Source organism: Chrysemys picta, chromosome 11, assembly GCF_011386835.1.
Source record: "Chrysemys picta bellii isolate R12L10 chromosome 11, ASM1138683v2, whole genome shotgun sequence".
Taxonomy (NCBI): domain Eukaryota; kingdom Metazoa; phylum Chordata; order Testudines; family Emydidae; genus Chrysemys; species Chrysemys picta.
The window spans coordinates 21,158,462-21,186,051 of NC_088801.1; the positions used below are offsets into that span (position 1 = coordinate 21,158,462).

General features: G+C 39.4%; 1 protein-coding gene across 1 annotated transcript in view; it reads right to left on the reverse strand.

Moving 5' to 3' along the window:
- LRP1B (LDL receptor related protein 1B) overlaps nt 1-27,590 on the reverse strand; it is a 1,261,104-nt gene that overhangs the window by 239,083 nt on the left and 994,431 nt on the right. Inside the window, exons 51-57 of the mRNA XM_065561615.1 lie at nt 26,510-26,632; nt 23,879-23,998; nt 21,636-21,764; nt 20,378-20,500; nt 12,073-12,213; nt 9,234-9,421; nt 167-350 (exon numbers count right to left, since the gene is read on the reverse strand). Coding sequence (XP_065417687.1) covers nt 167-350; nt 9,234-9,421; nt 12,073-12,213; nt 20,378-20,500; nt 21,636-21,764; nt 23,879-23,998; nt 26,510-26,632 — 1,008 coding nt within the window. The remainder of the gene's footprint in view (nt 1-166; nt 351-9,233; nt 9,422-12,072; nt 12,214-20,377; nt 20,501-21,635; nt 21,765-23,878; nt 23,999-26,509; nt 26,633-27,590) is intronic.

Below are 27,590 nucleotides of genomic sequence, written 5' to 3' on the forward strand. Positions count from 1 at the left end.
TCACATCCAGACACCTTGCACTGAATTCAGATTTCTGTTTCTGACTGAAAAGGATGCTTTAAACCATCTTTCTAGTCATTACAAAGGCTGAAACACCACAGATTTCAGAGTTAAAGCTTTTCACAAATAATTTTGGATATATTTGTGCATAAATAAAATGTGATACCTGAAAGAGATTTACAGCCATTGAGGTTATCAGGTTGTGTTTCATACCCATCTGCACATAAGCATTTGTAAGTTCCATATGTATTGATGCATTGCTGGCTACAGGGAAAGCCAGATGAACATTCATCAATGTCTACACATGTTTTGCCATCATCCTTGAGCCGGAATCCAGGCCAGCATTTGCACTGGGAAAGAAAAAAAAGAACTCATTTTTTATTATTCTTGGTGTCTTTCTGTTTGGCATAAACTTACTAAGAATGGCTTAAAAATCAGAAATCAAAGACAGAGTAGTCTGGTACCACCAATCTTTCAAAATGACAACTTTAAAATAATCTTTTTTAACCAACTGTTTTAATTTCATTTAACTTTCTATGTAACAGGAATTTATCAAATGGCACATTAGAGATGTTTGTTGGAGAATTGTCCTACTGAAGTGAAACTAGCAGGATTTGATTTTTCTACAGTTTAACAAAATGTTAGGCCTTCCTCCCTTTCTACTCGACTATGACCATATAAAGAAAATACGGTTACTTACCCTAGTACTGTGGTTATTAAAGATGTCCTTGTGATTGGATTCTTCTGGTCAGCAATGTCCGTTTGGGCTGAGACTGTACCATAGGAGCCTTTGTGTTCCCCATTTCCTCACTGCCCAAAAAGATCAAGGACGAACTGCATCCAACTGTCCTCCAATTCCTTCACCAACACAACATCAGGATTCCGTAGCAGCAGGGAAGGAGGGTGGGTCATGGAATGCATGTTAACACCACATCTCAAAGAAACAGTTACCATAGGGTAAGTAACTTATCTTTCTTCTTCGATTGACTGTTCCCATGCATTTCACTTCTGGTGACTTGTAAGCAGTGACCCCATAGACAGGAGGCTCATGCTCAGTGTCTATTTAAATAGTGATTGCAGGTCAGCTATGTCAAAGCAAGCTTCTGATCTTGATGTCTTGCATAGGAAATAACGTTTTGTGAAAATATGGACTAATCCCCATGTAACTAACCTTCAAATATCAGAAACTGGTCAGCTTCCTAAGGAAGGTGCAGAAGCTGCCTGTGATGTAGAATAGAACCTGGATGGAAAGATCTAATCTAGCTCACTCACAGCACGATACGATGTAATTAGATATCCATTTAGAGAGTTTCTGGGTTGATATTGTCAGACCTTTAATCCTATCTGCAGACTCAACAAATAGTCTAGGGAAGCTCTTGCATGGTTTTGTCCTATCCAGGTAAAGTGAAAGAGCCCTAACTAGATTGAGTGTGGGGGGCTTGGCTTCCCCCTGCTTGAAGTATGGCTTAGGAAAGAAAACTGGCAGATGAATCATCTGATTCAAATGAAAGTCAAATGATCTTTGGTAAAAACTTCAGTTGAGGCTTAAGAGTCACCTTATACATACAGAACACTGTGTTAGGCATACCAGCCATAAATATCATATTGTTGAAGGCAGGACCCATTAACCCAGATAAGACTATATTTAGATTCCAGGAAGGAAGGGGGTCAAAGAATGTGGGAAACACATGAATCAGGCTCTTTAGAAATCTAGCAATTATAGGGTGGGAAAAAATGATGTGACCTTGGATGGGGCAAAGGTAAGGTGTTACTGATACTAAGTTTACTCTTACAGAGTACTTTAGAGATAAAAGGGTAGTCAGGAATTAGGGTATCTGAAGGAGACAGATAGTGTTGTGTGCCCAAATAAAGAATCAATTTTACTTGGCTGCAGAGAATCCTTCCTGTTGGTTGACATAACACATCGGTGTTGTGTTGTCAGTCAGGATCTGGCCCATTAGTCCACATAACACAGGAAGAGACACTGTGGAGGCTAGTTTTTTATACAAAGGACAATCTCTTCTACAGTTTAGAGGCCTTGGGTCTGAAGATGGTCCAGATGAGCTCCCTACCTAAGCATGGAAGTATCTGTCACCAGTATCTTGGTGAAAAGAGGTGGAGAAAATGGTACTACTTTGCAAACCTTGAGAGGGTGTTTCCACCAATTTAACAATGAGAGTACTTCTCAAGGGACTTGCATCCTCATGTCTAATGTTTGTTGGGTAAATATACATATTTCAACCACCCTTGCATGTAGCATAAGTGAAGTCTGGCATGCTGTGTGACAGATGTGCAGAAGACCACATGACCGAGAAGTCTGAGACATGTGCCAGCAATGCCCCTCTGCCATGTACATTGGCCAAACTGGACAGTCTCTACGCAAAAGAATTAATGGACACAAATCTGACATCAGGAATCATAATACTCAAAAACCAGTGGGAGAACACTTTAACCTGTCTGTTTTTTTTTCTCTTACTTAATTGGCCTCTCAGAGTTGGTAAGACAACTCCCACCTGTTCATGCTCCCTGTATGTGTGTGTATATATATCTCCTCAATATATGTTCCATTCTATGCATCCGAAGAAGTGGGATGTAGCCCACGAAAGCTTATGCTCAAATAAATTTGTTAGTCTCTAAGGTGCCACAAGTACTCCTCAAAAGCAAGAGAGGGTCCTGTGGCACCTTTAAGACTAAGAGAAGTATTGGAGCATAAGCTTTCGTGGGTGAATGCCCACTTCATCAGACGTCTGGACCCTCTGTTGCTTTTTACAGGTTCAGACTAACGCGGCTACCCCTCTTCAGACTAACAGGCTACTCCTGTTCTTTTTATGTAAAAGCAAGCATCTTATAAATTGAGAACCATGAACCAGTCCCGGGAAGCTAAATATGGGATTATACAGGATAGAGTTACTATGCTGAATTTAAAACCGTGGATGAAGGTGTTGAATCGTCTCTAATCCAGGATTAGGCAACAGCCCCCGCCCACCCACACACCTTCTTTTGCAGAATTAGAAAATAATGAAAATAAAATACTTCCCTCTGAACTCCAGAGTGCAGCTGGGCAGATGATGACTATTCTGTTTCACGGCAATTTTTAATATTTCAAAATTGTTTTTTTGTTCCACATTGTAAAATAGTCCAAAACCTTTCAAACATTTTTGCACAAAAGGAATTTTGTCAAACTGTTCATTTTCAGATAGGAACCTGAGAATTTAAATACGGGACAGGCACATGTGTGTGGCTAGGGCACTGGACTGGGATTTGTGAGATCCGATTTGAGTCCTTGATATGCCTGATTCAGAACAGTTTTTTTCATCCCAGGCCAGTGCCCTGACCATCAGGTTATATCTGGGGTCGTCAACGTTCGGTATGTGGCTCGCCAGGGTAAGCACCCTAGCGGGCCGGGCCAGTTTATTTACCTGCTGACACGGCAGGTTTGGCCAATCACGGCCCCCACTCGCCGCGGTTCGCCGTCCCGGGCCAATGGGGGCAGCGGGAAATGGCGCGGGCCGAGGGATGTGCTGGCCGCAGCTTCCCGCCGCCCCCATTGGCCCGGGACGGCGAACCGCAGCCAGTGGGGGCCGCAATCAGCCGAACCTGCCACGTCAGCAGGTAAATAAACTGGCCCGGCCCACTAGGGTGCTTACCCTGGCGAGCCACGTGCCGAACGTTGACGACCCCTGGGTTATATAATGTGAGACTCTCTCTCTCAAACTTCATCCATACATTTCTGTGACACATTTTGGCTTTGCCAAACAGCATTTTTTGATGAAAATTCAGCTATTCAAAAATGTTTTTTACCAGCTTTACTCCAGAGGCACTTTTTCTATTGCTCCAAGATTTAGAAGCGAATCCTCTTCTTGCTGTAATAGTCTCTCATAAGGAGTCCCTGAAGAGGGACAGGGAATATGTGAGAATCAGAAGGCTGTGAAATTGAAAGGAACACCCCGCTAAGACCTGCTGGTCTGAGATGGTGTGATTCCAGGCTCCTGAAAATAAAAAAAGGCAATTGTCAAAGGGGATGGGGAAGGGAAACGGCTCTCAACTGTAGCATCAACTGTGCTACCTAGAGTTGGACTCAGGATGAGTGGTTGTATAGAAAGTGGCAGAGGGTCTCCATTGATGAAATCTGCTTTTTTCTGGGTGATGCAGAGGGTCTTATCTAATGGAAGGGAAAAGGCCTCTGCCTGGAAAGAGGTCTAGCCTGTTTTCTCCTAGGTACTGACATATAGGTGCCCAAGAGGTAAAAAGTAGCTTGTAAATTCTTTAGCGCGTGCAAGACTTCATTAATCTTCATATTGAACAGGTCACAGCCTTCAAACATGAGGTCCTCAATCACTGTCTGTACCTTCTTTGGTGTTTCTGCAGCCTGCAAACATGAAGCCCATGGACGTGGCCATTGATTGTGCTGCCATGTGTGATGCATCTAATGCCACCTGAATAGAAGTGCAGGCCACTTGCTGACCCCCGATAATAACAGTTTTCAACTCTTCCCTGTTGTGTTGAGTGTAGGTTTTTTTTAAACAAGTATGGTATCTTGTCCCAATTTAGATATTTACATTAGGGCCTACTAATTAGCAGTGAACATCTGGAAATGCAGAAGTATAGTTCTTCCTGCTGAATAAATCTAATTTTTTTGGATCCTTGTCTCTTGGGGTTGTTTTCAGTGGCTCTTGTTGTCTGGATTCCTAATGAATAGCAGTTGCTACCAAGGATCCTGGGAGTAGGTGAGTGTAGGAATACTCAAAGCCAGCTAAAGATAGATGATAGTATCAGTCTGCCACAGATAGAGGAGTCTGCCAAAGGTGTTTTGCTGGCACTAATCGTCCCCCATAACTGGAATGGATAATCTTCCAGGCACTGATGTGTGTACAATGTCAACCAGCCTGGGCAACTCTCCCGGCACTACTTCCACAGGGATTTCCAGGGTATTTGCCAGTTGGCACAGAAGTTCTTGCAATATCTTGTAAACATCTGGCTGGCTAGAAGTAGTGGGCACTACTGCCTCATCTGGGGAGGAGGAGGAGATAGCTGCTGGAATTATCTGTTCCTCAGTTTGCAGGTGTTGATCTTCACTTTCCTGCTTTTCTTGCTGAACCGTGTGAGTGAGCGCCACCTATGCCTCTTGAATAACCCTACGGGATTTTGCATAGAGGAAGGTCTAGGTAAAGGTTGGTTTTCTTGCTGGCTGCATGCCCCAAGAAGCCCAGTAGGGCCATGATTTAACATTATAGGAGTAAGGGACTGTGGGCATTGGTGGGATGTACCATGATGAGTATTTTTCCTTAGATCCCCTATGCCCACGCCTATAGAATTGGGTCCAAAACTCTGCCCAACCAAGAGAGGTCTTATGAATGGGACTGAGGTGAGTGAGTAGAGGATGCCTCCCTGCTGGGAGGAAGAAATGGAATACTTCTCCTCTATAGGCAGGGATCCCAGGCGAACTACAGTGTCACTCACAGTTGATGCTGAAGAGGTGCTTGGTACTGTAATGGTGGAAGCAGTCAGTATTATAGACAGCACTTTATGATTCTACTATTGTATACTAGTGTGACTCATGCTGTGCAGTCACCTTACAAAGTTCAGTGTTGACAAGGTTGGTGCTGAGAGCAAGTGTACTGGGATTATGGGTTCTGGGTCTATCAGCACTGGGTGTACTGATGTCAGTACTGAGGGGTCAGGAACAAGGGAGGTAGAGAGCACTGCTCAAGACAGTACTATTGCTTGGTGACCAGGCTCTGTCAGGGTGTCAGAGTTACGTGATTTAGGCTGTGAACTACTATTTATTGAGCACCTTCAGGTGATCTATGCCCCTTTTTACTAGGACGTGAGGAAGTTGACCTGGATTTATGCTCTTTAAAGGAACGGTGTTTCTTCGTACCATTTTAGCTCACTGGATGGAAGAGGACTTAGCTGATTTGCCAGTCTTGGATCAGAAAGCCTGGGAATTTAGACTTGAATCACAGCTCACAGAAACACTTAGGGATGAAGACTGTTCAGGCCTGGTTGAGTCTTTTACTCAGGATCTGAGGAGGCTCTCTTCAAGTTTTCCAGGAATAATAGTTCACGTTAAGCTTCTCTCATCTTTTGAGTTATTTTCAATAAGAAATGAGATATGGAACACCTATTGGGGATATGTCCTTCCTGAGGCAAAATACAAAATGCACTTTGAGTGCCTACCATGCAGCAAAATCGTCACAACACAAGAAAGTTTCTGACCATCAGAGGAGTGAAGTTCTGGAACAGCCTTCCAAGGGGAGCAGTGGGGGCAAAAGACATGTCTGGCTTCAAGACTAAGCTTGATAAGTTTATGGAGGGGATGTTATGATGGGATAGCCTAATTTTGTCAATTAATTGATCTTTGACTATTAGCGGTAAATATGCCCAATGGCCTGAGATGGGTTGTTAGATGGGGTGGGTTACTACAGAGAATTCTTTCCTGTGTGTCTGGCTGGTGGGTTTTGCCCACATGCTCAGGGTTTAGCTGATTGCCATATCTGGGGTCGGGAAGGAATTTTCCTCCAGGGCAGATTGGCAGAGGCCCTGGGGGGTTTTCACCTTCCTCTGCAGCATGGGGCATGGGTCACTTGCTGGAGGATTCTCTGCACCTTGAAGTCTTTAAACCACGATCTGAGGACTTCAATAGCTCAGACATAGGTTAGAGGTTTGTTACAGGAGTGGGTGGGTGAGATTCTGTGGCCTGCGTTGTGCAGAAGGTCAGACTAGATGATCATAATGGTCCCTTCTGACCTTAAAGTCTATGATTCTATGATAAGGGTAAATTTTGAAGCCCAGGGACTTTGCTTCAGACCCAAAGGCTGTTCCAGAAAGCCTTGCATAAGTCAGGGACGTATACCTGACAATTACGCAAAAAAAAAAAAAGCTTGCGGAACTTACGGAACTTTTTCTGTAAGTGTGGGTTTGCATAAGTCGGGTTTGCATAACCTGGGGAGCATCTGTATAAACTGCTGCTCAGCCCCTGCTTGAGGGCCTGAGCCTTAACTCTTTACTGCCCCGCCCTGATCCAGGGCCTGGACTAGTTATCTGTTAATTGTTACCTGTGTGTGCTCAGGCCCCTGCCGGACGGCTTGAGCCAGGGCTCCTGTGGCCTGACTGATTCCACAAGGGGCCGTGCAAGGACTAAGGGGGACGGTGTGGTTCCCCATCGCCCCGGAGAGGGACGAACCCTGACGCACCCTCTCTACACCAGCTAATGACAATGACTCCTGTGAAAGGAGGAACAGATCTCCACAATCCCCTTGACAGACAAAGTGAGATTTAATAGGAGCAACACCTCTTCCTGGCATGGAGATGTAGCCACTGCCTCCTTTTCCCTCCTCTTCCAACTGGGGGTTGCCATCTCTCCCCTTGTGATTTTTTCATTAGCTCTCTAGCAAAAAAATGTCTTCTACATTTTAAGGTAAAACATAACTGTCCAAACAAAGAATCCTTTAACCCTCAGTTGGCCTTTACTGGGACACAATTTCCTTCAACCCAACCCCAGGTTCAACAGTTTATCAGCAACAAATGTTTCCTTTTCTACTCAGTGCAGTGGTTTCTGCACCATCATCTAGGTAGCAATGCAGAGGTGTTGGGTAGCCCTCTACCTTGGACTCCAACTCCTTGACTCTAATAAGTGAACCAGCTCTCTACTTCAGAAACCAAGTGCTACTTCAGACTCCAGGGCTACTTCTGCAATTGACTGGTTTGCCTTTTAGGCCCTCACAATAGTACCTTCTCAGGCAGTCCTACACTGCTTCTTCCTAGGCCTTCCCCAGGACTCTTTGGGTTAAACTGTTGCTCTTCCCCAGGGCTTTCCCAGATCACCTTTGAAGAGGTTAGCCTCAGGTCTTCTCCACCCTTAGTCTCACCCTACTGAGTGCAGACTGCCTCTATGGATAGGTGCTACTTGCTTTCCTTTAAATCACATGACCCTTCACAGTCATGTTCTCCCCAAATTCTCAGTCCCATGATTTGGGAGGTAAACCTGGCACAGGTGAAACTTAGTTCTAACTCCCTTAAAGGGGCCAGCTTATTCTGTGACATGAGACTTCCCTGCCAGAAAATATCCTTTGATGCCTCAGGCTTATCACTATAAACTTCATGTCACGTGGCAAGCACTTCCCAAGTTGTGGAGAGGTGGCTAACTGTATTTAGCAGATCCCCAGAGATTAAAAATTAGAATTTTCAGGTGGCCAAGAGTCTTCCAGTTTTGAACTCCATTCTCTTGTTCATGTGTGAAATCACATATGACATAATCTGCTTGAATACTGTAGCCATGTCTGCCACAGTGACAGGAAAATGATTCCTGTGACTAAAACAATAGACCGAAGATCCCTCCTCCAACCCCGGAAAAGTAGCCTGGCCATTCAATGGCAGATTTTCTTTTCCAGAAGGAGTTGGAGGTGCTCTAGAATTCCTTAGTTGATTCACAGAACTGAAGTCTACCTTATGAGTGGCCCCAAGTTTGCAGTTCAACAGGAGCCGATTCAGGTAGAAAAGAACCTACCATCCATGGAAAAGGGGATGAAACTAATTCAATAAGGCAGGCTTGTCATTATAAAACAAGAGGTAAAAAACACTAGGGAATCCATTCAAATGTTAAACAATCATTTTGAAGGTACAAAGGTCCAGGTGGAGTCCCACCATCAGGGAAAGAGTGAAGAATTTCTTGGAATTTGGGCCAAAACAACATTCAACCAATGGGTCTTGTCCATTAACAGTGCATTGTTCAATTTTTCTTTGTTAATTGAGTCACTATTTCAATCAACTTGGGAAAAGTTTACTATTTGTATTAATTACTATTGGAGACATGATCTTATAAGCAACTCTCTCAGATCATTTGTATTTTTCGTACATCAGCTTGATTTGTTTGGAGTTTTTTAAGTGCTGTATCTTTAGACTTTTGTTATTGTAGGTTCATCTTCATCACCTTTCAAGTAAAATATTCATGGATTAGTTTTTACAAATACATAGAAATAAATGTTGAAATTACTTAATGTACATCTTCCCATTCATTATAAATTGAATTTAAGCTCCTACTTTTTACACAACTGATGGTCATTTGCATACCTCATATATTGATTTGCATAGGTTTGTGATTTTGATTAGGTTACTTGTTTAAAAGCTAGTACTGCATTCTGAAGTTCTACTACATGGTTATGTGGTTTAAACAATCATAGTTAAGGATTAAGAACTTATATTATACTATATTACACACCATGACTACCAACCTTGTACCCAACAGGAAGATCCTGACAATCTTGAGAACAGCCACTGACTTTCTTACTCAAGCATTCATTGATATGGCAGTTTCTCTCATCAGATCCATCACCACAATCCTCTTTATTGTCACAGACATCTATTTGAGGAATGCACTTGCCATTTTTGCAAATGAAAAAAGAACTGTTGCATGACTGTTCTGGAAAAAATAAAATAAAATAAAACAAATGAAGAGTATGTCAGTGGTTCTCATACTTTTCCCATAGTGTGACCCAGCTCTAATAGATTTTTTTCATGGACCAACTCCAATCTGTGGGGACCAGATTTTCTGTTTGTGACTGATCTCATAAGATTGCTTGTATGACTACAGTAATTGCTTATATGAAAAAGTTATATGTGTAAATTTTACTTTAGTTTTAGGTATCTATGTTAAGATAAGTGTTTACTCCTTTCTGAAAAAAGTTAATCATATTGTCTATTCTTCATTTCATCTTCCCCTTCCATCAGTTTGGTTTTGCTTAACAAGAAATAATGAGAAGAGCAAGCATCATGCAGCATCACTTCTCTGCAGTCCACCAGTGAAAAAGCCATAAACTGTATATTGGAAACCATGCACAAGGGGGAAAAAAGCTATAGTACAGGAAATTAACTGCCCTCTGTATATTAAAAATATCATACTTTATATAGTCTTCTGGGGAAAACACTGGAAAAAAATCATAATACATTTGTAGAGCTATCTAACATTGAAGATTATTTTTTGGTAGCAATGGAGAACTGTCATAGTAAAATCCTCTAATAGGGTCATTCCCCCCCTCCCAAAAAAACAAACAAACAAAAACTGGCTATCTAAAGCCTAATTTGGAAAATGTAACAGGAAAATTAGATGATTCAGGAGCATCCAGACATGTGATAACTTAACTGTGTACCACAAAAGCTAAGAAAATATGAAAAATAACTATGATGCAAGATACACAAAATTGAGGAGGTACTGACAGGCATATAGGGAGCACTAATAAGATTTGTCACTAGCGTCCAAGTCATATGCCTTTAAAAAGTAATACATATTCAACTACAGAACTTAAGAATGGCCATATTGGGTCAGACCAATGGTCCATCTAGCTTGGCACCACTTCCAGCAGTGGCCAGTGCTAGATGCATCAGAGGGAATGAGCAGAAGAGGGCAATTACTGAGTGATCCATTCCCTGTCATCCAATCCCAGATTCTGGCAGTCAGAGGTTTAGGGACACCAAGAGCATGGTGTTGCATCCCTGACCATCATGGCTCTCTTCCATGAATTTATCTAATTATTTTCTGAACCCAATTATACTTTTGGCCTTCACGGCATCCCCTCACAATGGGTTGACTGTGCATTGTATGAAGAAGTACTTCCTTATGTTTGTTTTAAACCTGCACCCTATTAATTTCATTGGGTGACCCCTAGTTCTTGTGTTATGTGAAGGAGTAAATTACACTGCCTTATTCACTTTCTCCACACCATTCAAGATTTTATAGACCTGCACATTATCCCCCTTAGTCATCTCTCTTCCAAACTGAGCAGTCTCAGTCCTTTTAATCTCTTCACATAGAAGCTGTTCCTTATACTTATTTATTTGTGCTTGCCCTTCTCTGTACTTTTTCCAATTCTAATATATCTTTTTTGAGATGGGATGACCAAAACTGCATGCAGCACTCAAGGTGTGGGAGTACCATGGCTTTATATAGTGGCATTATGATATTTTCTATTTCTTTCCTAACAATTCCTAACATTTTGGACTGTTGCTGCACACTGAGCAGATGTTTTCAGAGAACTATACATGATGACTGCAAGATCTCTTTCTTCAGTGGTAACAGCTAATTTAGACCTCATCATTTTATATGTATAATTGGGATTATTTTTTTTCCAATGTGCACTACTTTGCACTTATCAACATAGAATTTCATCTGTCATTTTATCACCCAGTCACCCAGTTTAGTGAGATCTCATTGTTACTTTTTGCAGTCAGCTTTGTACTGACTAATTTTTTATTGTCTGCAAATTTTAACTCCTCATTGTTCATCCACTTTCCAGATCATTTGTGAATATGTTGAACAGCACAGGTCCCAATACAGATCTGTGTGGGACCCCAATATTTACCTCTTTCTATTTGAAAACTGACCATTTATTCCTACCCTTTGTTTCCTATCTTTTAACCAGTTACTGATCCATGAGAGGACTTCCCTCTTATCCCATGAGTCCCTACTTTGCTTAAGAGCCTTTGGTGAGGGACCTTGTCAAAGGCTTTCTGAAAGTTCAAGTACACTAGATCGACTGGATCACCCTTGTCCACATGCTTGTTGACCCCCTCACAGAATTCTAATAGATTGGTGAGGCATGATTTCCCTTTACAAAAGCCATGCTGACTCTTCCTCAAGTTATTATGTCTGATAAACTTAACTATAGTAAAGGACAAAATTATCAGCCTGTACTGAAGTTAAGCTTACCTGCCTGTAATTGCCAGGATCACCACTGGAGCTCTTTTAAAAAATGTGGTTACATTAGATATCCTTCAGTCACCTAATACAGATGTCTATACTAGCTGGAAACACATGTGTAAACAAACTACAAGCTACCCTGAACCATCTGGTGTGGCTAGCTTTATTTGATCAGTTGAGACTAATCAACTACAGAATTCTTGGCTGTTCAGGACTGACAAATTACAACTCCATCCTCCTCACAGGATGAATGAAGCATTAAAGAGACAGGACTGTACCATACAGTTATTAGGATTATAGTCTTTCTATCTACAATTCTAAATTAAGTTTGTTGGAAAAAATACATATTTGTGATTTAAAAATAAATAAATATGAACCTGAACTTTTGCATTTTATGTTTATAGGAGCTTCATCAGAATGATCTGGGCAGTCAAAGTCCCCATCACATTGCCACTGAGAATTTGAGAGACACCTTCCATCAGCACAACTGAATTCTCCAGGATTACAATGACGATACCCTAGAAACAGAGCAATCAAAGCTTTACTGCTTCATACTTTGCATATGCATATATTTTCACATAATTTCATAACAGAGTCTATACAAGTAAACACATGTATCTCTGTCTCTATAGAGAGAGATACAGAAAGATAAATATGCATATACATGTGCATCTCAAAAGACAGACTCCTTAAAAAGACAAAATCCTCAATGCAGTTCTGGAAGCTGCATAAGATTATTTTATGAGATGCTCAAATAGATTTCTGCCAGAGAAAATCAAAAAGGACACCATCTAGAATTTGCTCCTTAGAAGCGAGTCTCTGCCAGAGTTTAATAAGAAAAATCTACAAATGGCAAAAACTCAAAAGTCAAATAAAATTTTTCTTCCCTCACAATTTTAAAATATAAAAGTCAGGGTTTTTTCAGATGGAAAAATCACCATTTTGCTGCAAGAAACCAAATCAAATGGATGAAATTCATGTTATTTTCCCAAGTAGCAGAATTTTGCCATTTTTGTACAAAACATGTTTCACTGGAGAAAAAAAAAAACATAACATTTTATGTTAAGAGTGCATGCATACTCATGAAAATATTAAGCTATGTATGGGAGTAAAAATAAAGTCAAAATTGACCTGCAGCTATTTTTCCTGGCTTTGAATGTTCACATTCCAACAGATTTTTCCAGCAAAAAATAAGATTTTTTAAAGCTCTAAAAATATGACTTACTCTTTCTGAGCAGCAAATCCAAGATGATGATTGTTTTTGAAGCTTTGTTTCATCTGCATAAATCTTACATGAGCATTAGCAGAAGGAGAAATATAATACCAGCTAACTTTCCTTTAGTTATTCTATGTGATTTGGGTATAGCTCTTCCCTGCCATCAGATGGAATCAGAGCACTTGACCTTCTGAGATAAGACATCCCTCTTATCCAAGAGCTTTATTCTCTCAGTATCCTCCGTTGACACTTTGAATGGAGTTAATGTACTACTGGAACCATAAAACATAATTATCTTGTATCTAACTTGTAATAATCACTAGAGAAGCCAGAATAACTCAATAGGGAAACTTCATAAAGCTGTAACTTTTATTAAATAGACTGTCCTTAATTCTATCTTTAAAAAACATGAAACCTCCCTTCATGTATTAATTACTCATGTCGGGCCAGGCCTCAGCTACACTTGAGACACCTTTGTGTCAATGGCTGTCTTAGTGAAAGCTTCCACTTCCCATCTGTAGTGTCTGGCAAAGACATGCATTTAAAACCAGGTCAATCTAGATCTGCCACAGAGGAGCTTCTGCTCTCTCTATGATGCTTCTATAATCTGGTTGAATGGGCTTTGAAGAAATGTGGAACTGAAATTGGATCTTCTTTCGTATTTCTAAATAAGCTTCCCCAATCAGTTACTCTAGTTAAATAGAAATGATTAATGCGCATGCTCCTTTTCTTTTTTGGAGGATCTCATGGAGAACAAAGCATTTCTCTGCATAGTCTCCTGGAGACATCTCATCTCAACAGAGAGTCTGAAATTCCCATATTCTTATGGACAAATAAATAATCACTAAGTATAAGCCTTGAAAGAATAATTTAGGATTATAAAATGGAACAGAATTCATATTGAAACAGTTATCAAAGATTAATAGAATAGTAAAAATATTAAGAGAATTCAAACCCAAATTCAACTGCAAAAGAGGACTAGATCATCTGAGCATTGGCCTACTTTTGGTAATTGCCTCGAAGACTTCCACCATATCTGAATATCACCTAACCAGAAATGATAGACTCTAACTATAAATCCAGCAAATTGTTCAAATTGCAGCCTCAGTGAAATATAGACTCTTACCAATACAAACACAGGAAACAATCAGGATGTCTACTATCTTGGCCTTGAGGTACACCAAGAAAATAAGTTTTTTTCCCCTGATTCTAAAGTGTGTGAAGTGCCTTGACTGCAACATTACCTTTTCTGAATAAGTTTCAGTTTAGATTTTTAATGTCAACAGCAGGGTATAAGCAATAAATTGAGATGGGTTTTCATGGTAAACTGGGTTCTAGATCAAGAAGTTCTTTGTTGCTGGGTACCTTAGTTGGCCTGGCAGGCAGAGGCTGACCTGCTCTGGCTATATTGTCTGCCATGGCTAGTTGATACTGGTACAATACATCATAGAAATCATAGAAATGTAGGCATGCAATGCACCTTGATAGTCATCTAGTCCAGTTCCTTGCAGGGAAGCAGGACTACATATTATCTAGATCATCCTTGACAGATATTTGTCTAAGCTGTTCTTATAAACCTTCAAATGCTGGAGATTCCACAACCTCACCAGATAATTTGTTCCAGTGCATAACTCCCCTTACAGTTAGGAAGTTTTCCCCAATGTCTAATCTAAATCTCCTTTGCTGCAATTTAAGCCCATTCTTGTTCTGTCGTCAGTGGTTAGGAGAACAATTTATATAACCCTTTACATACTTAAAGACTGTTATCCTGTCCCCCATCAGTCTTCTCTTCTCCAGTCTAAACCTTTAATCATTGTTGTTGCTATCCTCTAGACTTTCACCAATTTGTCCATATCTTTCCCAAGGTGTGATGCCCAGAACTGGACACAATACTCCAGCTGAGACCTAATCAGCGTGGAGTAGAGCCAAAGAATTCCTTCTTGTGTCTTGCTTACAACACTCCTGCCAATACATCCCATTTGGAGTGGTGTGAGCACTAGTTGCCAGTGAGTGTGTTATGAGGCTGTGTATGTCAGCACTGAACCTTATTATACAATATGCGCTCCTAAATACAGTCTCATTGTTCCCAGAATGGCAATTTGATGTGCCCTAGTGCGTAGTACTGGAGAAATATAGATGGGAGCTCTAGGGAAAAAATGTTAACTTGCCACGGTTCCTACGTTTGAAACCAATGCACACTGGACATACAAACTTGGAATCGTCTTAAAAACAGTGTCCATTCTGGCCACTTACTCTCCCTTTGCTTGAATAAGATTGTAAAGGCACAGAAGGAGGAGTAGCCATAATTATCCTTCATTTTCTTTAACTGAGAAACTCCTCTCTGACAAATTCCAGAGAGGAAGGGAAGGTGGTCTCGGAGTGTGGACCCATATCAACAATAATTCAGGAAGAACTATAGTTACTACAGTAAGCAATCTTTTTTTTCTCCCTTTGAGAATTGCTCATTTGGATATCTACTCTTTGGAGATTAAAAAGCAGAAGTAACCCTCCAGGAGAGGGGTCTGAGGCGGAGTAGTTTAAAGTGACTTAAAGTTTTTTCTCCTGAATTGATAATCAGATTAGAGGGCAACCTGAGGGAGTAATGCTACATAAAATTGTATACCGAGTTTAAGGAAGCAGGTTTGCATATATCAGTGATGGACTCTGTGCAAAAGCATGCCGTGGAAGCTGCATTAGGACTAAGTAGAGTGTTTGGATATCTGTGGGTGGATGTCAAGTAATTAACAATCATGGTTATTTAGCTGAGGTGGACTGACCCAAGTGTCATTAAAAGTCCGGGGAACCTGCAATTACGCTTGATCCTATATAGATAATAATTTAAGACCTCTAGATGTCTACAATATGGATCCTGACCTTCCCTGTTGGGAGTAATTAAGAAAATTGCAGGCTGGTTAATTAACTGATTCAGATGGAAATCACAGATCATTCTAGACAAGATGTACTAGACATTTTATCCCTATGGAAGACGGTTAGGGCTGCCGATTTGTCACAGAATTTTTAAAAATAAAAAAAGTACAGCGCAGTCATGGTAAATTTAGTAAAAGTCATGGGTTTAGGGGGAAATGGTGTGTAAAGTCACGGTATAAATCATATTGAGACACTTTTTGTGTGACCAAATTTGACTGATTGGCATTTGCTGGCTGGTGCACAGGGTTGCAATACCATTCAGGTTTGGTTCAGACTTTCGTCATCACTGAGGATTGGTCGGGCCAAACCTGAGAGTCATTGTGACTCCTTACACCCGGGTTGCAATACCAGAGTGGAGAACCAGGACCAACCCTTCAGGACAGGTGACATTGCTGCGGAGAGAGGGTGGGACGGATTCACTCTCCAGCCCTCCAGCCTCAGTTGCCCCTCCTTATTTGGCCGTTACTATGGTTGCATTGCTGGGCAGAGAGCAGTGCTGCAGGTGGTCAGTGTCCTTTCCCTCAAATTTGAAGTCACAGAGGTCATAATATCATAACAAACTTGCAGCCCTAAACATGGTATAAGGAGATTCAGCCCTCAGGTTGATGAACATCTGGGTTGATGTTATTGCTTTTAGGAGTGCCATTTTAACTGAGAAATGCAGAGAGAGCAGTCTGGCAAAGACTTATAAGACACTATAGCTTCCCGTGGACAAAATTCAAATCCCATAGTGGTCGCGTTTCAAAACAATGGAAGGAAAATGTGAAACTAGCCTTTCAGAAATTTGATTACTGTCTGGTGAGTGAAAAAACGGTCAACTCATATGTCTGAGGGTGGAAAACTGAGATAGCCAAGTGGATCCTGACAGCTTGAAACAATATTTTTTATTGTTGCAGTTGCATCCAAATAAAATAGGGCTCAAGGGATGTTTCAGATCTTCCCCCTTTTGATCTTCCCAGACGGAGAAAGTTTTCCACCTCATTAAGTATGTTTCTCTGGTCATAAGCTTCAGGTTTTCCAACTGGATATTTTAAATTACAGTAAACCACTGTAGATCTAATGTTTCCAGACATCCAGAAGCCAAGCTGTCAGAGAATTCAGAACTAGTATAAAAATCTTGTCCCGAACCTGTGCCAAGAGATCTGGCAGTTTCAGAAGACTTAAAGGCCCAAAGTCATTTCCAGCAGGAGAACTAAAACTACTGAGCCCAGGCCAGAGCTATTATCAATATCTAAACTCCATCCTGTCTGACTTTCATAATAGTCTCCTGGATCAATAGAACTGGGGGGAGGAAATAAAAAATAGAGGATTTCCTGACCCGAAATCCAAAAGTAAAGCATCCGTGAGTGATGCTGCACTGCCTCTAGACTATTATGAGATATCTGGCATTCTTCTCTCTCTCTCTGGTGACAAAGACCTAGGGATTTGCCCCCTTTTGGGACAAATAATGAAGGATCAAGTCCACAATTTAGTACTTGTATTGCTTAAGGAGTTTGGCAAGAAAACACAAAACAAAATCTTTATTATGAACTGGCTGGAAACCAGAACAATATATATCTGTCATCTGTCTAAAGAATATTTAGACAGGGCACTGGCTTCTGGGAGCTATTCTCTGATTGTGCTCAGACAGGATCTAGAATTTTCAAGGACAAGGGAGTGCATATAGTTGGAGCATGCTCAACTGGTTGAACACCTAGGATAACTTACAGGTGCCTCAGAGAGCTAAAAAACATGAGACCTTTGTGAGTAAGAATCCTACGATGGATGGTATCTTTAAAGAAATAAATATTTACTAAATACATAAACAACAGTACTCTAATCACTTTGCTGCCTTTAGTGGAATTCCTGAAATGTCGGCTACAGCCAGATTCCAGGTCCCTTTGCACTACATGGGCTGGAACTGGGGGAAAGAATCTGCCCCTATACCTTTACCTGTTTCTATCATAAACATGTTGGCACTTGATAAATAATAGTAATTTAAAAGCTTGAAGACAGCTCCATTGTAAGATTAGATGGGAATCCTCATTGTTGCCCCTGTCTTTATTGTCATCTCCTATTGTTCTCATCTTTCCATGTAAGTCCTTTGAGGCAGCCAGTCCATATGGGTCTGTACTGTAAAGCACCATGCACATCTCTGATGCGATATAAGCACTAGAATAAATAAATATTAACAAATAATAGGCCTCAAGAAGAAATTGAACCTAGTTCTGAAGTTTGTGAATCATCTCTTCAGATTGTGAAGGTTGTCCCCAAGCAAACATTGGTTGGTGTGACATTCCACCTTTCTTAATTTATGCCCCAAACTGCTCTAGCATTGGAAGACCATCAAGATTATTGATCTGGTCAGGGATTCTGAGTTCCTCTAAGCAGAGAGAGTAGTCTTCTCTTGTATCAACTGTGACACCTTGCCCTATAAGACTGATAGGCAGAGTCAAGGAATTTGAAAATTTCCAGCTCAGATGCTGCTCTTCTATAGTTTGCAGGGCATGGATAAAGAACAATCATGTGTCTATGAAGAGTACCACGTGATACCTGTGATGTTGGGAATAGGTTCTACAAAGGAAGGGAAATGCCCCCTGTGATGGTACAAATACTTCCCACAAAAGTTTGTGGCATATGAACACTGCTGACAGTAAAGGAAGTTCACACAGTGTTCCCTCCGAGATGTCATGGGACCCACCACAGAGGAGGAGGAGCTGGAGTCAAGGGATGATAAAGTAGGCACACTGGCTGTCATTCTGTTACGGCTGCTGTCTCTGTGGTATTGAGGTGCTTGAGCTTACTGTGGCAGGAGCAGGGCTGATTTGGTTGCCCCCTTCCTCCCCATTTCACCAAGGAAGTAGCTCTCATGCTGCCTCTTACAATGGTGCATTTGGGAGTGGGCAACTTTTCTCCTATGCCCATTTAGTCCTGGTGATGTGGATGAAATCTTCCGGTTCCTAGGACAAATTAACCAGCTTGGTAGCTGTTTCACTTGCAGGATACAGAAACACCTGAGGATTCTGAAAGGGCAAGGCCCTTAGGTACAGATTCAAATGCTCTATTTCCATCTAATGGCAGGGAGAAAGTACTTCCAAATGATTGGACTGCACTGGAGGAACAAAGAGAAAAATAAGTGTTTATCTGGAACACTATTGTCACATTACCTTTTTAAAATTTAATTAATGGAGATATCCTATCTCCTAGAACTGGAAGGGACCTTGAAAGGTCATCGAGTCCAGCCCCCTGCCTTCGCTAGCAGGACCAAATACTGATTTTGCCCCAGATCCCCAAGTGGCCCCCTCAAGGATTGAACTCACAACCCTGGGTTTAGCAGGCCAATGCTCAAACCACTGAGCTATCCCACCTTCCCACAATGCTTAATCCTATAATAGATTTAACACTACAACATAAGGAAATCATGATAAGCATACATAAGGCTTCTGCTAACATAAAAAATCACATATGCTTCACTCTTAAAATCCCTTGATGTTCATATATATTTCAGTTACCCTTGTACAAGCCATAGATGATAGGGACTTTAGCAATGCCTAATATAGATAGCAACCTCATGTTTTAGAAGCCATACATGGATCATCTCTAACTGTGAATGTGTGTGTGCACACGCTCATCCATGCTCACATTCACACACAAGGCATTTTAGATTTTAGAAAACCAAGTGAAGTAAATTAACTAGTGCTCAATGACTGATTCGGAACAAATAATCATGCACATTGTCAGGCATACACCAAGTAGCATACGATACCAGAAGGTGCTACTTGCCCCCACAATAAGGAATACAAAAGTTGATTCAAAGATTTGAATGTACTTAAAAAAATAATCAAAACAAGAAAAAACACCAATGGGGCGGGGGCACTTGGTACATACTGGTCCAGATTATCAATAGATTGGGTTTGGACATTTTGTGCACACATATCTACGTATATTTTGCATGCACATTAACTATGCGCTCAGAAATTCCTGAGTTTTGCATACATATGCGGTGAATGCAGATATACGTGTACACAACATACTGAAAATTAAGCCTAAGACTATTGCAGATAAACACACTAGCATAGTTTTGAACAGGGGCTGTATGCCAGATTCTCTCCTGTACCAAGAACTTCTTGATGCAGAATGGCGAGGTCAGGCAGTCAGATACAGTATGTATATATTATAAAACAGCAACAAAGAAGTTGTATTGCTTACTATGGCACAGTCTGCCAGTATGAACATATATAGATTACTGATAATGTATTTACTTTATATATTAACTATATTATTAACTCTTATTTTTTACAAAGAATCAGCTATAAATTCATATAGCTTTAGCCCAAGTAAGTATGTACAAAATTGTGCTCAGCAGGAACAACATTACATTACAAACAAATATTAAAACAAATTTAGAAAGTGAACAATTATCTCAATCAACAGTAAATTAGAATATTAAATCTTCTAAACATTCTTGTCTTCATTCCCTATAGGTTTTTTAAAATTTCTATCCTATTATTCAGACTGAGATTTTTCTCATTGTTAACTGTTTTTTAAATTATACTTGCCACATTCCAATGACTCATCAGATCCATCTCCACAGTCGTCATCGTGATCGCATACAAACTGTTTGGGAATGCAGACTTTATTACGGCATGTGAAAGAGTTCTCATCACAAGTGTTATTAGGAGCTAATGAAAAAACAGCACATAAGAAAAAATAAGGAACACACAGAACAACAGGACCTACAGATACTACTTATTAGAAAAACAAGTGAAGTAAATTAGCTAGTGCTCAATGACTGATTCGGAACAAATAATCATGCACGTTGTCAGGCATACACCAAGTAGCATACGATACCAGAAGGTGCTACTTGCCCCCAAAATAAGGAATACAAAAGTTGATTCAAAGATTTGAATGTACTTAAAAAGCTAATCAAAACAAGAAAAAACACCAATGGGGCGGGGGGCACTTGGTAACACCCAGCACTGCATCATTGGGGGAACAATGTTCTGCAAAGAACTCCTCCTGGTTACACTACTTCTGAATGACAGCTCTGTAAATGTCTCTGTAACTGTCTGGAGAATAACCCACCCCAGACCTCATGCAATAATGGATATATAGTCAACTAAGAGAAAATTATCTGAACATTTTCAAACTTATAAAATAGTTTAGTTAAGCAAATACAGATAAAATACAAACCCACCTAAATTACTGACCAACCCCCCGACATCCTTAATCGGATTATAACCCATATACCTACATACAAGAAAGTGGATACCAAGAACAAAAGATGGGGAAGCAGCAGATTATAAAGTACCAGAAGTAGAGATGAGAATAATTAACATGACTAAATTATAGATACAATTGTCTTACTCCTCTATGAAAACAGCTAATTTTTGTGATTTCAAAAATATACTTTTCTCTTGCTAAAAGCACGTAAAATGCATAATCAATAATAAAGCTTCCACTACTGTCTAATGTGGTGAAAAAAATGAACAAATACTTATATTTGAAACATATACAATGCGCCATATATAGTGGACTAGATCCTAAGTTAGTGTCAATCAGTATATCTTCACTGAAGTCAATGGAGCTATGCTGATTTAATTAAACTGAGGATCTGGCCCAGTGTATGACTGACCAATCTCTACCCACTGATGGTTTACAGTATTTCATATGTTGCACCATGCAGCCAAATACTCCATCTGGTAATGGGTAGAAGGCCCACAGCAGGAAATAAAAGACACAAACAAGTACCATGAAAAGAGAAAAAAGTCAGAATATAGTTTTAAATGTATAAGTTTAAGTACAAAAACCCCATACCACAGCCTGCTGTAGAGAGTTCATCACTTCCATTAGGACAGTCCCTTTCACCATCACAAAGCCAGTGTTGAGGGACACAGGCATGGGAACCTAGGCAACTGAACGTGTCTGCAGCACAGGTTACCAATGCTGAAAAAATGATACAGATTAGTGTTGCTAAATCCCAATTAAATAATTTTTGTGAGGTTTATAAATAATAGTTATAGGAGAGAGGTTTTTTCTTTTCCTTTAAAAGAAAGATGAAAATAACAGATTTTCCTCTGTACAGTACTCTAAAAACTCAGATTAGGATTGTATTCTAAATTAAAGGTTTGAATATTTACCCTTCCTTTTATATACTTGCACCCTACTCACACTGTCATTCACCTCTTTCGTAAATGAAAGAGGCAAGCTATCTTACTATACTTCATGTAATGTATTCAGTAGACAATTTTAGAGAGCATAGACAGATGTTTTAGGCAACTATTATGTATTTGGATTTATGGGACAAGGATCCTGTCCTGAGAGGTGGTAACAACCCTCAGCTCTGCTCATTACTGTCAACTCCCATGGCAGTTCAGGATCAGGCCCCAAATGCAGGATCAGGCCCCAAATCAGGGCCCAAGTGCTCAGTATTAAACAGTGAATGTGAGGTAAGAAGAATCCCAACAGTTTCAATGAATGTACTTCGTTTTCCTGGAAAGTTCTTTATCTTTAGCATTTTATAAAACTTTTACCAGGATAAAGAAAATAATTTTTCATTGCTTAAGGTTGGCTTTTTCATGTTTGTTTTAAAACAGACTTTCCTCTAGAACAGATTTTTATTTTTCCTTTGGTACTTATTAAAGACTTTAAGGGATTGCTTTTATGTAATCCATCATTATTAATTCTCTTCTCAGGTATAGCAAATTGGCATATATTAAGAAGAGAAAATAGATTTCCATTCACGCCTTTGAACATTTAATACAAAAGTTAAATGAATGCAAGGAATTTATTTTATGATTCATTTTCATTATTTTAACCAAGATGAAAAACAACTCGTGTTGCTTTTATTAGACTGGCATTTCAAACACTTCTGAAGTTAAATTATGTTATGTTAGAGATAGGTAAACTTCAAATGTTTCAGAGAACTAGGAAACCCAAATGCTTTCTGACAGCCTTGTTCCACCTGGAAAGTATTCGTCTCCTGCTCCTAAGATGAAATAGGGCCTTGTCTCCCACTCCACAGCATTTTGTCTTTAAGTAATCTTCAGAGATGCCAGCTAATTCTGTTATAGTGTTTTCATCCCTAAAGGTCATAGACAAGGAAGAGATGTAACACCTGAACAACTTAAAAAAGGAGTGGTGGCTTTATTGATTTGTTTGGTCCTCCATTTTTTTTCGCTTTTCCTATTTTTTACTTTAAGTTGTGTATTTAATGGGCATGCAGCCTATTGAGCCTCAGGCCATGAAGTCTCTTAGGTTCTGACAATGTACCATAGCAGATATGTCTGAAGTACCTGCCTTCTCACTTGACACTACCTCCACTAAACCTGTTGCGGTGGGGGCAGAGGGGAGTCAGGGGGACAGGTGGGCGGCGAGGCGGGGGAGAGAAAGAGAGAGGAAAATCTTGCTTGTTAAACAGATATCACACCAGATACCTCTCTTTCTAGTAATTGTGATGGTAGCAGATGCAATTGAGTCCCATACACGAGGGATTCTCTACTTAATTGCACTCTAGAATACGAGGGACATATCTGATTCCCCAAAACAGGTAAGATATGAAGAGCTATGGATTTTCAGAAAGACACTCAGATTCAGAAAGATGCTGGGGTTTGACTAAATATTGAAAAGCCAGTATTTAGTGAAATTAAAAGAGAACAGCAGCAGGAAACAGCACAGAGACTTTTAATAGCTGTTAGGCACTGACCACCAAAATATAAAGGTATTTATAACAGGGGGCCTGTTTACGGTGGTTGGCTCAGATTTGGAGAACAGGCAAAGGTTTGGTTTTTATTTTTCCCAAACTGGTTCACCATATCTACTTTATGAAGACAGACCCACAAACTACACACTCCACCCACAAAAATGTATCTGCCTGAGGCAGAAAAAAATCACCCGTGCTCTGGAAATAAGGACAATTAATAGCTTATGGTTAAAGAGCATGACCCTAAAGGTGCTGTGCATTCTCCACTCCCATTAATTTCCATGCAATTGCTCTGCATGTCTCAGGATCAGTCCCAAAAATATGATGTGATAAAATAAGTAAAAATTATAGTACTCACCACAAATAGCATCACTCTCATCTAAGCCATCTCCACAGTCATCTTCACCATCACAAGTCCACTGCTTAGAGATACATTTGTGTGCTGAGCAAGCAAATTGATTCCATGAACAAGAAGAATCTAGAGAAGACATCAGCCACTATGCTTGTTATGTTCACAGTAACAGTGAGTTTCCTGCATGCAGTAGCATAATGTAAAAGCTCTTCCTTGCTTTTTAGAGCTGTAACTATAGATGTAACTATGCTGTTATTATGTCCCTTTGGAAAAAGAACTCCAGATTTGTGTTGGTTTCCAACTGATTTATGTTCATTAATACTTATAAAAGGACTCACAAAACTTTTAAATTAGAAGAATTTAAAAATATTTTATGATAGGCTGAAGGTAAGAACTTTTAAAATAAGAGAATAGTTCATGCATTTCACATACATGTTTTTGCTATAGCAAACCACTTTGCAATTATGGTAATAAGTTCAGAGACAAGTAGTCCAATTCTTCAATCATTTCCATCATCTTTGTATTGCACTATTTAATTACATCTTGAGAAGACTTCCGTGTTTTTTTTCTCATCTGGAAAATTGGTCTATATTTGCATTCTGTTGTTCTAACTGTTTACTTTTTTGAATACATTGGGAAATAACAATGCTCTGCTTCAATTCAAAATCAATCTGCAGTAGCATATCAAATAAATTCCAGTTTCATATTAAGAATTTCATTTAGAAAACTTCAAGCCTCCTTTTTTCCATTCTTCCCACAAGAATAAATGTATTATTGTTTAACTGATAGAAAAATAATTTCAAGATGAATAATAGAAAAAAGTCATTTATTACCATCTGAATTATATTAAACATTGTCCATACTGTTTCCTAATGGATAAGCGCTGTAAACTGGGAAAAGGTAGCCAAGACAAAAAAAAAAAGGCAAATAGGTTTCATAATATTTTTTAAAGTAATGAAAAACAGAAAGCCTAAAATGCTTGCTGACAGGCTAAGCCTGGTAAATGGTGTCTAGGTCTGACCCTTCTGCCTTTCATGGGGTAGACCATCTGACCACATGATGAGTAAAGAAAAAAAGCACACTATGCACACAGATTTCAGGTTTCAGTCTGGAGGGAAAGGCAGCTAGAAAACTAATGACTGTGCTATTGAGCTAGAATTTAGTTCTGTAATGATGAGACAAGATTGGTGAAGCTGCAGAACATGCAGGGAAAAGACCAATTCTCATTATGATCATAAATCAAATTTTCCTGGGACTGCAATAAAGCAATACTATAGAATCATGGAAATTAAAGATAGAAATTACTTAGGCCTGGTCTACATGCAAAAATTGTACCAATATAACTTCTTTGGTTAGGGGTATGATTTTTTTTCTTTTTAAAAATAAGTTATTCTGACATAGGCTCTAGAATGAACACAGTCATATCAGTATAAAGGTGCCTAAATAATTGTATAGCTTAGTCCCCTCTCCATCCCAGAATAAGCTTTACTGGTATAAACACCTTTATAATGGTATAACTGTGTCCAAAATGGGGGATTATACCAATTAGAGTAACTTGTTATAGCCGAAGCATTAAAACTGAATAGGTAATTTTCTCTATCCCTGTTGCTACTACAGGATTTTCATTTTCAATTTCAATTTGCTTTAAAAAAGCCCCAAAGGAAGTTGTTGCATACAGAAAATAAGCAATATTTTGCTCTGAAAATGGAAAAGAAATATTAAGTTCAATGTATGTAAATCCAAGTACTTATTTCACAAAGCTCTATAGCCAACTGTCTTGAGATATATATATCACATATCAAGATAGGCTAGGAAAACATTAACTGTCCATGAAGTGAGCCAAGCAGAGAGTTTGCCCTAGCTCAGAGGATCTGCTGAGAATGCAGGAATAGAAGTAGTAAAAGCCTTCTCCTTCCACCTTAATTTGGGCAGAAAATTGCACCATTTATCAAGTTACGACTGTTTATTTCCCCTTTTTGTTACCATGGCAGCAGCAAAAAAGTTTGGCTTTTACCACTATCTTTAGGCCAAGCTGAGGGGAGTCTGGATAAGTGTCAAGGTGCCATTTTGTTTTTCTCGTTGTTTTGCTAGTGTGTGATGCACTAGTTTTGGGTCACCCTTGGATGCCATGTACAAAATCTTAATGTACTTTAAGGAAGAATAGTAGAAACAGACAAAAATCAAACTAAAGAGAGACAATACAAAGTTATCTTGTGATAATATGTCATGAAGATATGTGTCCTTGTAATCTAACATTTAAATACAATGCTCAGCATCAGTCTTGCTGAGAGCTTGGCTATATTATAAAGATGCAGTCTACATATTCACATTTCATGGTGACATTTACTTATAGGAGAATTTAATACTTCACAGAAAACCTTATTTTTAATAGTTTCCCAGCACTAAGCATAGAATAAAGCTTACTGATTTTCTGTAGAAAATTCTAAAGTATTGAATGAATTATATTTGTCTCTACCTTTTTGTCTGGATTTCAAAGAGTTCATCAATAAAAAATCATTGAAGTAAAATGTTAGATAAAGAATGAGTACTTTTATATAAAAATATGAATTTTAAGCCCTTCTTTTGCACATGTGTATCAATGGTTTTAGTAGTGAGAACAAGATAAAATCCTCTTACCACAATGCAATTCATCAACTCCATCCTCACAATCTTTTTGTCCATCACACAGCCATGTGTTCAGAATACATCTTCCACTAGGACATCCAAAATAATTTTCTTCACATATGGGTTTGTTTCGAACTGTGATAAAATAAAGAATGTAATGTAAAATGCTTTCTACTAGTATGATTAGGAAACTAATACAATTCTACTGAATTTCTCAAAACTAATGGAAAAGGTTCCTTTTTTCCCAATTACCCCACAGAGTGGTCTCTTTTTCAATTAATTTTTGATTTTTTTAAATTGATTTTTGTGAAAATATAGATCTCTGAAAGGAGACTGATTGCTAGCTCAGGAAACTGAACTATTCTATATAGAGAACAAGTAGTAGTAGTGCATGTTTCCTCACACTTCCCCAGCCATGTACCTCAATTTGACCGACAAGGATCTAGGGATATGAGAGTAGTTCAATCTACAGGTCAAATGCTGAGCTGATGTAAATCAGCATAAGTCCATTGATGTTAATGGTAACATGCTCAACGGAAGTATGTTGATTTATACAATCTGGCCCTCCATTTCCATTCTCATCTATCTGATGAGATCAATGAGATTGCCAAATTATGGTAGCATTATCTGTGAAATTAACTGGGATCTGAACTGACACCATCAAATCATAGGCCACTACCCAGCTTTCAGATCGGTTACTTTTGAAATCAACGTGAGGTTTTACATTAACTCATCAGTGGAGCCAGATTTTCACCCGTGGTCACTGTTGACCTTGGTTGGATCTGGTTTATTTGTTTCTTTATTTTTGGGTGGGGATGGGATATATACATTCATATTTTACACATCAGTAAAGTGGGATATTCTACAGAAGGAAAGATGGAAGTTTGCATATATAATGAGTGAATTCCTGACACAGATGCAAATACAAATGTATTGACAGACGCAGTCAATTCCAAAATCTTAAGCAAGATTTCTCCCGCTGAAAATAAAAGTGAATTACACTCAATTTCAGATTAACCACAGAGTTTCAAGATCATTCAGTTTCAATGCTACCTTGGTTTTCTACTTCCTCCTTTAGAAACTCCTGTTTTCA